Below are 13,932 nucleotides of genomic sequence, written 5' to 3'. Positions count from 1 at the left end.
CTCCAGAAGAGGGCATCAGATCTTGTTACAGATGGTTATGAGCCACCATGTGGTTGCTGGGATTTGAACTCCGGACCTTTGGAAGAGTAGTCGGGTGCTCTTACCCACTGAGCCATCTCACCAGCCCCCTCCACCTTGCTTTTTAAGATGAAGTCAGACTGGTGATATGTGTCTGTCACCCCAAAAATCCAGAGGTAGAGGAAAGAATCCCTAGGACTCACTGGTGAGCACCAAGCCTGTCTGTTAGCTCCCAGTTCTGTAAGAGTCTCTGTCTTAAAAATAAAGGACAATTGAATAAGGCTCCTGATACTGATTTCTGGCCTATACATGCAAGTGCGTGCACACAAACGTACACATGGTCCAAAGGCCAAGAAAGAGTTCAGCTTGTTGTAGAGGAATCTGTGCCAAAGACAGTCTAGAGTCCATCATTTGTGCCTAAGTTCGAATCTTCTGTTCTCACGTGACGAGGGGCCTGGCTCTAGGAGGATACGGAGAAGATCACGCCCGCCACGCGTCATCATCCTGTGTCCGTCTCCCCTTCCCTTTGGAGGCATGGATGGAGAAATGAGATGCTACCAAGGCAAGACAGTGACCTTGGTCCTTGGCATACAGTAAATGCTTATCCTGGTTTTGTTTCTGTTCCTGTGATAAAAGTATCCCGACTAAAAGCAACTTAGAGGAGAAAGGGGTTTGTAGTTGAGAAGTCACCGTGGTGGGAACTTGAAGCAGTTCTCATAGGATCTGCTGTCGAGAGCAGAGAGCAACGAATGTGTGCAGACGTGCCTGCTTTTTTCCTTTCTCATATGATTCTGCACGTGCAGCCTAGGGGATGACACCGCCCACAGTTGGCTGGATTGTCAAGACAATTCTCCACGGGTGTGCTCCCAGGCCAGCCGGATCTGGATAGTTCTTCAATTGAGACTCTCTTTGCAACTGATTCTAGGCTGTGTCGGGTTGACCATAAAAACTAATGAGGCTGGAGAGATGGCGCATCAGTTAAAATTCTGCTGGTCCTCCAGAGGACCCTCACTCCATTCCTAGCATACACACAAGGAAAAAATATCAAAAACTAAATCTCTGAAAAATAAAGAAAACTAGCCATCACAGCATTGGAGAAGGGTTCGAGGCAAGCCTGTGCCCCTGGCCCGTGGCTGGCTACCATGAGTGTTTGTGTGCACGGTACTTTTCAGTCAGCAGCGTGCATCCAGGAGAGAAGCAGAAGTGTGACTCTGATGACAGCCCCAGTTCCTAGAGTCTCCAAACCCTCTGCAACCTCATCAAGATGCTTTGGAAACTAAAGCCATTTGTGCTGCAAAGAGTTACCAAAAAAAAAAAAAAATGTTCTTTCTTCTCTTCTGGTTTAACCTCATTCCAAATGTGGCGCGTCTGATTCAGCATCTCTAAGAAACCTTAGATCGCAAATTCAACATTATGCCAAGTTTTGGCAATCTGGTCCTTCGGGTCCCAGGATAGTGCCTACCTTCAGTTCATTTTCTCATGTTATTGCGGAAGACCACAGAACAGTTAATTCATTAACAATAGAATTTTAGTTACTCACAGTTCTAGGGACCAGGATGGCCAAGAGTGTATTGCTGGCATCTGGTGAAGGGTTTGTGCTGCTTTACACATGGTCGATGGGCAAGGACACAATTCCAGGCTTAGGGACCTCTCTGCTTACTATATTTAAGTTTTTAAAACATTTTATTGATACTTCATCAGGGAGTGGGATAGCGATAGAAGCCCCATAGTTTGCCTATTCTCCTCCCAAAGGGGAATACCTCTGCCACTTGTCTTGTTGTTGTAACAAAGCACCCACCAAAAGCAACTCTGGACTCTCTCTTAACCACCACACCGGTCTTATTGTTTAAAAGTTTGTACAGATCTGGCTCTCCAGCACTCTCCTGTTTTCTAGAGACCAGTGGCCAGGGTATTTGGTCACTCCGTTGTTCTGATAACCAGTCTCCTTTTGTATGAGAGCTCCAACTCAGTCCACCTCATTAACACAGATGAGGGCGTGTTGGAAGGGATTCCTGATGGATAGATGGGAAAGACAGTTCTGGCTTGGGAAATCCCAACCACTACAGGAGCACTATCCCAGGAACCACAGGCAAGGGCCCAATCCTTTTTTTTTTTTTTTTTTTTTTTTTTTTTTCTCACGCCGACGATGACGACATCTCAAGGATTAGAAGAAATTGTGTATGACGTGCTTGGCACCGGCTCTGGAATCAATCTTTGTCACAGAGCCCATATGCTGATTTCCCTTTCTTCCACCCTTGGTTCTCTTCTGAGCCCCACCCCGTCCCCCATCCACTAAAAGTGGCCATTTTAGTTTCCTTTTTCCCTGGTCTTTCCCCTGGCCCATGGAAAGCATCAGTAGTGAGTGGTCTTTGTGGAGTGTTCAGTTCTTTCGTAATGCTTATCCCAGATCCCCATCCTCACACCCTTTCTTCTCTTCTCAGCATGGTGAGTTTTGAATGTTTCTAGCCCTAGATTTTAACTGGGACAGGTGTAGAGCACATGCCGAGACACCCCCATCACGGCAACTTTTGTTCTCTAGCTCTCTACGTGCCAGACAGAACTTAAGAGCCAACTTGTTCTAGCCGAGTCGCTTTGCAGGGGGATGGGATAAATCGCTGTGTTTGCGGTACATCCTGGTGCCGAGAGCAAAGGCCTTAAAAATAGCACTTTGGGTGCTAACTGCTAACAAAGCAAGAATTGACCCTTCCAGCCATGACTTCCACTTAGGCTTGTTCTTCTCTTTTTTTGTAAACTGACTTATCACGGCTGACCTTTTAAGTCAAGCCTTCACTTAGCACTCAAGTACACGTGTTCTGAAAACCCCCAAGTCTGATTTTTGTGAACTACGGATCTCAGACCCGAGGATTCACCCATTTGGAGGAGACCGTTTGAACATACGTTTAGCCAGGGAGATGGCTCTGTAGGTAAAGGTGCTTGCTGTTAAGCCTGATGTTCCAAGTTTGATCCCTGGGGCCCACACTGATGAAAGAATAGAATCAATTCCTGCAAATTGTCCTCTGGATTCCACACTTGCACCATGGTACATGTATACACACACACACACGCACACACACATGCACACACACACACACAGAGGTCAATGGATGGATGGATGGATAGATAGATAGATAGATGGATGGATGGATGGATGGATGGATGGATATAGATAAAATGTAAAAGTATATTGATGGATATGTCTCCACTGCCCCATCCCTGGGAACCCACTGATCTACATTCTGTCACTGTAGAGCCCCAACTTGGACATCTCACATGAATAGGCTCACTTAGCATACTGTCCTCTAGGACAGTATTCTCTAAAAGTGTTTATGTACCTCTTCTAGGATTTTAAGTTCAAGAAACCCTGTACTAAATTTTGAGCTAAATTTCTTCCCAGTGAAATGGCCATTCATGGATGGAAAATGATCCCAGCATTCTAGAGGCTGAGGCAGGAAGATCACAGGTCCCAGACCAGCTTGGGCTGCACAACAAGACCCTGTCTGAAAAAGCCAACTGGAACAGCATCAGAAGCTGTGCTGGTTCCTCTCTCATTGCTGTGACAAGCCACGTAACAAGGGCAGCTCGCAGAAGGGAGGGACTTATTTTGGCTTAGAGTCTGAAGGTTCGTTCCGTCCATCCTGGCAGGGTGGTAGGGGTAGGAAGCAAGCAGCTGGTCACGTGGGCGTTCACATCTGGGAAGAAGAAGATGGATGCTGGTATGCACCTTGCCTTGTCCTTTTTATGTAATCCAGCAGTTAGAAGAGATCTTCCCACCTCAATTAACCTATCCTAGAAACTTCCTTATGCACACACCCAGAGGTTTACCTCCAAGGTGATCTAGAGCCTCTCAAGCCAATCACTATTAGCCATCACCTTGGAGTGACCTTGGAGAAAAAGAAAATCTAGCATGGAATTTGTATCCCATTTCTTCCGCTCTACTTTGGGGCTAAGTATCATCGTTATATAATATAGCAATTCCCGGCTGGGGTTCCCATTTAGCCTTTTTATATTTAACGTTTATCAAAAACTTATCATTTCAATTAGCAGGGCAAGCCCCTGTTGGCTATTGTCCTTTGTGATTCTGACTGGAGGTGTAATTAATCATGGAGACTGTATATCTCAGCTAATGTGGCTAATAGTATTACTTCCCAGATGCAAGTTCTCCTGTAGCTGGGCCAAGATCTCCTGTGGGCTTCTCTTTGCACCTTCCAGATGTGAGTTTGATAAAGCCACGCAGGAACAGTTTTCCCATGGGCTCCTGAATGCCTAACTCCTCAGCATTGCCTCTGTAGGCTTGTCCTGGTGTGAGATACCAATGCCTCCAGGGAAAACCTTCTACAGATGTGCCAAGGGGAAGGAGTGGCGAGCCAAGTCCTGGGGAAATTGCCTTGGCACCAGCTCAACCCTCTCTAGAGAGATGGGCTTTAGCTGCAAGTGTTCAATTTACCATCTGCCTGGTCTGGAGAATACCAGCGGAGTCCAGAGCCCGAGACTTTACCACTGGAGGGATGGAGAAGCCCCTCGCCAGAACGGTCTCTCCCATCTCTAGGCAGCCAACTTTTGGGCTAGAGGAGCTGAGTGCATACCTCCAGGCAAGAGCCCTGCTTGCGGAGTTTTCCTGATCACCCAGCAGATCCACCCGTAGGCAGAGTGGTGTTTGGGAAGCTCCGTGACCAAGTGAATGAGTGGTAGAAAAGACATCAGAAATCTGGATATCCGACTAACCTCTCTCATCTGATTTGAATGTGAGATGTTGCCCACAGGCTCAGCTGGTGGCAGTGTTCTGCGGGAGGTTGTGGAACCTTGCGGATGTGAAGGCTTCACCTATTAAAGTAGATCACTAGTGGGTGGAGTTACCCACTTCTGGGTCTGGCCTGGGTCTTTCTCTGCCTCTTGGTTGACTGATCTGGGAGGAGCCTCCCACCATCATGCTGCTCCCATCCAGATGAATGGAGACACTCTGAACTGAGAGCTAAAAGAAGACTTCCCTCTCTTAAGCTGCTTCTAATAGATATTGTGTCACATGACAAGAGAAACAATTACATTCCTCTGTGACCCTTGGTATGGGTTTAATGGTGCCCATCTGAGAGGATCTAAAGCCAGTGTGATAATGCACTTAGGAGGCCGAAGCAAGTAGATCTTTGTGAGTTCAGGATACCCTGGTCCACTTAGTAAGTTCCAGGACAGCCAGGGCTGTATAAAGAGATACCCTGTCTCAATGAATACATAAGTAAGCCATCAGAGTCTTGCTTGTAGCATTTACGTACGTGAACTGAAGCTAGAGAACTGTAATGGATGGGTTGGTTAGAGTTACTAGGGTCGGCCTTGAGCCCATTATGACTGGTGTCCTTTATATGAGGACACGGGGACAGAACTGCACAGACACACAGGAGAATATCGCCTGTGATCACTCCCGAGGTGTGCTTTATAAGCCCAGGAAGGTCAAAGAGGGCCAGCAAACCCCTAGATGCTGAGGAAGACAAAGGCGGCAGGCATGACACCTTGATTATTTTGGACGTCTGCTTCCACACTAAGACAGCAACCTCTGTCATCTAAGCTCTCAGTAACAGAACACAAAACACCCAAGTGCCCCATCTAGGAGAAGAGCGTCACCTGCCCCAACTTGACAGGTCCCAGGAAGGACAAAGATATCTAGGGGTGACCTTCATCACACCCAAACATACCTATGTCACTTTTTAGGGGGTGTTCAACATGAACCCAAACTGTGTCAGGAAGTACCTGATCATTGGATGTCATAACAGGGAAGAGACGTCTCTGGGTGGCTCCTGAGTGATGTCCTCAGGTAAAGCCCATTCAACAAACAGCTCATAGAGCAAGTAGTTATACATTGGGTGTGGGCACTGAACACTATCACGTGACCTTGTTCATGTGTCTCACCAATAGTAATTTGTGTTCCAGTAACAGCTGTCAGCCCTTCTCTTGAGGCTAGGCATGATGGCATAACCTATCCCAACACTCGGGAGGTAAAGACAAGCCGATCTCTGTGAGTTCTGGGACAGCCTGGTCTACATAGTCAAGGCTGCATAGTGAAACCCTGTCTAAAACAAAACAAAACAATACAACCTTCTCTTGAAGTACAGACCCAGATAGGTACCAGCTTCCTAAAAAAAACAGGAGTGCTCAGCCAGTCTGTCACTCCACAAAGGAAACTTCCATTCTGTTGTGTAGTCATGTTCTCATTTGAGCTTGTTTTCCTGCATGGTTGACTACAGGATTACAGGTAGCCAGGTGAGCCAGCAGCCGACTGCCTTTCATCTTCAGTGCTTGATGCGAGCTGAGTAAACCACACGACAGCCTGCCTCATGGGCTGTTTGGGCTTCATGTCTGTGTGACTCTGTGATGTTGGCAAGCATTGGGCACTTTTGGTGTTCCGTACTGAGAGCAGCAGTTTAACACTCAGAGCTTGGCAGTGACACCACAGGACAGTTCTGAACACCACCCCACCTTGTGGATCTCCTTTAAGTGACTATGCCAGGATTTCAGATGAAATGTCCTGACCTCCTGTGGTAAGGGTTGTATCTTTCTCCACTCAGACTACGGTGACAGAAGACTGTAGATGGAGTAGCTTTGAAACAGTAATGGTTTCTTTCTTAATTATGGAGGCTGGGAAGTTAAGGCTATAGCTGACTTATCCTGGCGAGATGAGGACAAACGTCTCTTTACCCCAGGTAGAGCACCGGTGACAGACTGAGGAAAGGGATCCACACAACTCTCTTGGTTGGGTGGGGTTACTTATGGACTGTGAATGAGGAGTTACTTAGAAGGCAACTCAAAAGCAGCTTGCATCACTAAAAGCCCATCCCAGCATGGGTGATGGCTCTCTCAAGCTGCATTGTTGGAGGTCCACACGTAGCTGGTGAACAGCGCAGTGGCAGAAAAGGTTCCACTCTGCAACAATTGTTTCTATTTACAGAATCTTGTAACTTTCTGAATTTGCTGAACCTTGTAAGTTCCTTGAGTTTCCGGAGTTGTACAAGTTGCTCAGACTTCTCTCTTCCCTCAAAGAGGGAATGTTTCAATTTAGAGGAAATGGCTACACAGAAGCTGCTGTAAGGTCCTGACCCCGGTTCCTAGAGGGTGTCACTATAGCAGAAAAGACCCAGGAACTCTCCAGAGTCTCTTGCCTATTTCTTCCTGTAGTCAAATCTCATCAATGAATGGGGTGGGGAGGTATTCATGGTGAGTTAAACACCTGGACCCAGGGATGAGGGGACAGTATCGGATATATTGCTGATCATGTCTGAGTTTCAGATTCCTTATCTGTTTATATCTAGTAGCAGTGGCTAAACCTATATGTTCTAAGATTCGGAGTGGCCAAGTCGAGTTAAAGCCAAGCTCTGGGACCTTGACCTTGCTCCACCTACACTTCTTCCCTAGAAGTCTCTGTCATGTTCTTGAGTTTAGGATGAGGCTCTAAAGCAATGGTTCTCAACCTTTCTAATGCTATGACCCTTCAGTACAGTTCCTTATGTTATGGTGATCCCAACCATAACATGATTTTGTTGCTACTTCATTATTGTAATTTTGCTACTGTTGTGGATCGTAATATAAATATCTGTGTTTTCTGATGGTTTTAGTTAACTCCTGTGCAAAGGTCATTTAACCCCTAGCCCCCAAAGAGGTTGTGAACCACAGGTTGAAAACTGCTGCTCTAGAAGGTGTGGGTGTTCTGGCTTCTTGATCCTATAGGAGGTCATGGGTTGTAACTGAGCAACTCCAATCTTTGCCTCTGTCCCCAGGTGACTCTATTTGTGTCCTCCCATCTGTCTCTTCCAAGGACACTTGTCATTGGACTTAGGGCCCATCCATTTAATCCGGGATGATCTCATCTAAAGATCCTTAGCTTAATTACATCTGCAAAGACCTTGGTTTCCAATCACATCATACTTACAATTTCCAGGGGCAAAGGCATACACTTAGCATACCCTTTGGGGAATCACCAGCCACTGCACAAAATTTTCAGTGTATTGGACTCCAGCAGTCAGGAAGCCGAGGGAAGAGGATTGCCACAGTTCCCATGTCAGCCTGGACTACAGAATAAAACCCTGTCAGTCAGTCAGTCAGTCAGTCAGTCAGTCAGTCAGTCAGTCAGAATAAAACCCTGTCAGTCAGTCAGTCAGTCAGTCAATCAATCAATAAAAACAACAGCTTCTTGGTCACACTAACACAGAGCATTATGTCCTTTTATGAAAAGCTAATAGCCGGGCTGGAGAGATAACTCAGTGGTTAAGAGCACTGACTATTCCAGAGGTCCTAAGTTCAATCCCCAGCAACTACATGGTGGCTCACGACCATCTGTAAAGGGATCTAAATCCCTCTTCTGGTGTGTCTGAAGACAACTACAATGTACTCATATACATCAAATAAATAAATGCTTTTTTTAAAAAAAAAGCTAATGACCTAGCTGGACAGTGGTGGCTCCTGCCGTTGATCCCAGCACTTGGAAGACAGCGGCAAGCAGATTTCTGTGAGTTTGAGGCCAGCCTGGTCTATGGAAGCAGTTCCAGGACACCCAGAGAAATTCTGTCTTGGGGAAGGGGGGAGGGAGAAAGAAGCTAACAAACAAATAAATAAATAAATAAATAAGCCCTAATAACCGGGCTGATAAGATGGCTTACTGTGTAGAGGCATCTGCTACCAAGCCTGATGACCTACATTTGACCCCTTTACATAGTGGGAGAGCCACAGAGTATCTTCTGACCTTCATGTGCACGTATGGTGTATGTCTAAGCCGAGTCAAGTTATACCTGCTGGCTTATATGGGTACACACGCACATGCATGCACACACACACATGCACATAGACACATGTGTACACACACAAGCACCTTTTCTTAGCTCACTGCTGTCCATTCACATTCAGCCGACATTCACATCTGATCCAGAGTTTGGATCAAAGGTGTCTTTGTGGAAGCCATCCTTCTGTACCTCTCTCCAGCACTTAGAACATGAATCTCTAATTATAGGCCACATTAGAGATTTACTAGACGAAATTATCAGCTGTAGATATGACACCAGTCTTGGGTGGGGAACATCCTGTTCCCATACAAAGTCCAACTGTTAATCGATTCTTCATAATTGAGCTATGTTTAAAAAAAAACTTTTGCTATTTAATTTTGAAAGTAAATGTGGCAGAAAGAACACAGGGCTGGTGTGATCTTCAGGTGAAATATCTGATTTTTTTTTCCACAAGTCTCAGTGTATTTGTCTAGTAAATTGAGGACATAAAACTAGAGTTTCACTGTCCACTTAGAAAATTCTATTCTGAGCACCTGCTGTCCAGCGTGATGAGCTGAGTTTGGGCTCCAGAACCCACATTGGGGAAGAGAAGAACTGACTCCTGGATTTCCCTCTGACTTTAACACATGAACCATGGGGCATGTGTACACACACACACACACACACACACACACACACATTTTTAAAAAATGTTTTTAAATGTAAAGTCCCATAGTTTTTACAGACCTTACCTTCTGGCTGCGGTAAATACACTTCTCTTTCATATCCACCACTTCCTAAACTCTGAGTCATAATAGCCTACTATAATTTAAAATTTTTGTAGTGCCATCAAGAATCCTACCTTGAGACTGGAGAGATAGCATAAAGACTTTGCCATACAGGTGTAAAGAACTGAGTTTGAATTCCCAGAGCCTACATCTATCCAGGGACAATGGCTTGAATCTGTAATCCCCCTGTTCCTAAGGTAACATGGGAGGTGGACACAGAAGAATCCTTAGAAGCTTGAAGGCCAACTCGTCAGACTTATACAGGAGAAAAACAATAAGACTCTGTATTGAAGGCAGAAGGCGAGGACTGACTACCAAGGTTGTACACGCACACACACACACACACACACACACACACACACACACACACACAGATGCCACACCTGGGTTGAAACACCTCTGTAATTCACTGGAACTCTCTCTATAAACCAAGCTGGCCTCGAACTCACAGAGATCTGCTTGCCTCTGCCTCCTGAGTGCTGGGAGTAAAATCCTGTACTGAATCTTTCAGGAAGGCCCTGCGCTCCCCTTCCATATCACTGTGTCTTTAATGCTTGAGCATTGCAGGCCTAGAATGTATGCTCGTGGTGTGCTGGAGCTTTAGCCAGGAGAACCCTCAATGCTCCAGAAGGTTCACAGTGTTGTGGGGGTGACCAGAACCCCTGGACTACACATGGCAGGCTCCTACAGAAAAAAGAAAATAGGAGAAATGGGCAGAAAAAGAAGGGCTAGCTAAGGAGAAGGAAGCTTTGAGGAAAGTTACTGATGTCATGGCAGGGTTGTTCAGTGGTTAGAGCTCTTGCTTGCTCCTGCAGAATTCTTCATGCATGCTGACAAGCGCTCTACCATCTGAGCCACTTCCCAGCTGACAAGTGCCACAGACAGACTCTCAGAAGAGGAGCCACAGGGGAAGGACAAATGCCCTGCCTTGTCAGTGTGAAACCGGAATAAGAGATCATTTATTCTGAGCTAAATCTGAGTGGCCATGCAGGGATACAGTTTCAGATTGTGCGGAAAGATGTCTTCCACCATGGATACCATCGCTAAAACAGTCTATAAGCTTTATTTCTTTAAGTCTGCATGTGTGTGCATGTGTGCGTGCATGTGCTTACATCTATGAACATAGAGTGAGTAGACAGCTTTCAGGAGGCCATTGCCCCTCCTACCTGCTTGGTCTTCTGTTTCTCCATTTGCACAGCATGGTCCAGGTTACTGGTCCCATCTCCCCATAAGTATGCTGGGATTACAGATGTATACCACCACATCTGGCTTTTTTTAATGTCATTAAAAAAATTTTTTTTTAATTTTATGTGTATTGTTTTGCCTGCATGCATGTCTGTATGAGGGTGTTGGCACCCAGGAACTGGAGTTATAGACAGTTGTGAGCCATCATGTGGGGGCTGAGAATCGAACCCACATCCTCTGGAAGAGCAATCAGTGCTCTTGACAGTTGAGCCATCTCTCAAGCCTCCCATCGGGCTTTTTATGTGGATTCCAGGAATGGAAGTTGGGTACTCAGGCTTGCATGGCAAGGGTATTTACCTGCTGAGACATTTCCCAGGCCTCTCCAGCTCTTCCCAGGAAACAGTGCCCCCCCCTTTAAGATTTATTCATTTGTATATAAGTACACTGTAGCTGTGCCTTCAGACACACGAAGGTGTTGAATCCAATTACAAATGGTTGTAAGCCATCATGTGGTTGCTGGGAATTGCTTGGAAGAGCAATCAGAGCTCTTAACCACTGAGCCATCTCTCCAGCCCCATCAGTGCTCCCCTTATTAGTCTCCATGGTCCTCCCTGTTCCTACTCCCTGGTAACCATGGCCTACTTTCTGTCTAGGTGGATTTTGCCCATTCTGGACATTTCATATAGATAGCCTTTTTTTTTTTTTTTTTTAAGACAACGTTTCAAGTAGCCCAGGCTAGCCTCAGACTCAATATGTAACTGAGGTGGTCTTGAACTCCTGACCACCCTGCCTCTGCCTGCCAAAAGCTGGGGTTCCAGGCCTGTGCTGCCCCATGCATGGCTATGAAGTTTTAATATACCAACTTGTTTGGTGTATCTTTTCTAGGATCCTAAACACTTCAAGTCTGAGAAGACAGGCCGAGGGCAGCTAAGAGAAGGCTGGCGAGACAACCATCAGCCCATCATGTGCTCCTACAAGCTGGTCACCGTCAAGTTCGAGGTGTGGGGCCTTCAGACCCGAGTGGAACAATTTGTGCACAAGGTGGGTGGTTGACCTGGTCCCTGGGATGTGGACAAGGTCCCTACTGCCATCATTGCCTGGTAGGAGATAGAATGTTTGCCCAATGCCCCAATGTGAACTGGTGCCAAGTACTTATATCTAGAAAATACTTCTTAGGTGAAAATGCATTTTCTACAAGGGTGTAATTTTCTCCCACTACTCTGTGTAGCAGCTTTACAGATCACTGCTCATTCTGAATCTACCAGATGAGTATATTTGGGAAGTTGGATTCACAGAATGTTATGTCTTGCTTTGCCAGTTAGGTTAATCTACCTTCAGCCAGGGGCACTGGGCAAGAGCTCAGAAGGCTTATCTCTGGGTACAGCTCCCAGGGATACTTCCCCCCCCTCCCCCGGAAGAACTTGCGCATGTAGGCACCGTAAGCAGAAGAGGCCCCCAAAGGCAGAACAAGAGCTCCAAGTGGGTCCATGAGGTGGCACACTTCAATGCTTCTCACTTCACTGTTCCCTTACTAAAGGATGATGACCAAGCCCAGAGCGCAGACTTTAACCAGGCCCTCGCTTTGGAAAACAGATTAACATTGGGGGCAGGAACCAATTTGATGACACAAGTTTTCTCCAGGTCTTAAATAGGACTCTTCCATATGACTCTAAAATAATGGCTCAGGAGGTGCCAAGCAGATCTCTCATTTACATAAGGATAAATAATTGGGCCAGCAAGGGCACTTGCGGCCAAGCCTGACAACTGAGTTCATTGCACATGCTAAAGGAGTGAACCGACGACCACAATTTATTTATCCTTTGACTTCCAGCCAAGTGTTGAGGCTTGCATGAGCGTGTGCACACACAGCAATAAATAAATGTTATAAAATTTTAGACAGCTGGGCAGTGGTGACGCATGCTTTTAATCCCAGCACTTGAGAGGCAAAGGCAGGTGGTTCTCTGAGTTCAAGGCCAGCCTGGTCTACAGACTGAGTTCCAGGACAGCCAGGGCTAACAGAAAAACTCTGTCTCAAATAAGACCAAATTGATAAAGTAAACACGAAATAAAATTTTAAACAAACACATAAATAATTCCCAACGTCATGTGGCTCTGTTGACAGATTGCCTGACTAGCACTCATACAGCCATGTGTTACATCCTCAGTACTCCAGTGCACACCTAATCCTAGCACTCTGGAGGTTGAAGCAGAAGAAACAGAAGTTCACATTTATCCTTAGTTGCATAGTGAGGTCAAGACCATCCAGGGCTACAGAGATAGATAGATAGATAGATAGATAGATAGATAGATAGATAGATAGATAGATAGATAGATGGATGGATGGATGGATGGATGGATGGATGGATGGATGGATGGATAGATAGATAGATAGATAGATAGATAGATAGATAGATAGATAGATAGATAGATAGATAGATAGATAGATATAAATGATCCTCTATTTAAAACAAAACCAAAAACCCAGGTGGTGGTGTTGCATGCCTTTAATCCCAGCGCTCAGGAGGCAGCAACCAGGTGTATGAGTTCAAGGCCAGCCAGAGCTACACAGAGACACCCTGTCTGGGAGGATAGGGTGGGGAACAAAAAAACTCCAAGTTCCTTTTCCTCTATATTTGAGAAAAGTTGGTTCTCTGATTTTTTTTTCTACTAAAATCTAACAAAGAATACCTTTCCCCAAATTCCATTAGCAGCACCACTGTTTCTCCCCCAGGCTCTGAGATTTTCTCAGCTGGACTTGTCTGCAGACCATAGCCATTTGACAATAGCAAGGTAGAGGATTGTTTTTATGCTTCAAGATGGAGATCGTACTATACTGCTGAGGCTGGCCTTAAGCTGCTCCTGCCGCGGGCTTCCCAGTAGCTGGGATTTAATAAATGTACCTCTTGCATCTGGGTACAAAGTTTCATTCTTGAAGTTAGGACTGGAATTGATGACCCATTCCTGCCCCCGGGCTAGTGGTAAGAGTAGGCTCCGCGATGGAGCCAAAGGCCATGGGATTGTTTTGTTTTTACATGAATAGCATGCAGTTCTCTGATGGACTCTGTATGCATCCCACCCACCAGCCAGGAGAGCGAATGGGTGAGGAGCAGTGACGTTGTCTTAGTTAGGGTCTCATTACTGTGAAGAGACACCATGACCACGGCAACCCTTTTTTTGTTGTGGTTTTTCGAGACAGGGTTTCTCTG

At 45.9% G+C, this 13,932-nt stretch overlaps 1 protein-coding gene across 5 annotated transcripts in view; it reads left to right on the top strand.

The window, feature by feature from the left end:
• Pitpnc1 (phosphatidylinositol transfer protein cytoplasmic 1) overlaps window positions 1-13,932 on the top strand; it is a 266,327-nt gene that overhangs the window by 227,835 nt on the left and 24,560 nt on the right. For all 5 annotated transcript variants that reach the window (XM_021212531.2, XM_021212530.2, XM_029546167.1 and 2 more), the window contains exon 7: window positions 11,612-11,767. In XM_021212531.2, coding sequence (XP_021068190.1) covers window positions 11,612-11,767 — 156 coding nt within the window. The remainder of the gene's footprint in view (window positions 1-11,611; window positions 11,768-13,932) is intronic.

This window comes from Mus pahari, chromosome 14 (assembly GCF_900095145.1).
Source record: "Mus pahari chromosome 14, PAHARI_EIJ_v1.1, whole genome shotgun sequence".
NCBI lineage: Eukaryota > Metazoa > Chordata > Mammalia > Rodentia > Muridae > Mus > Mus pahari.
Note: the sequence above shows the minus strand (reverse complement) of the source record. Positions and strands in the feature narration are given on the sequence as shown.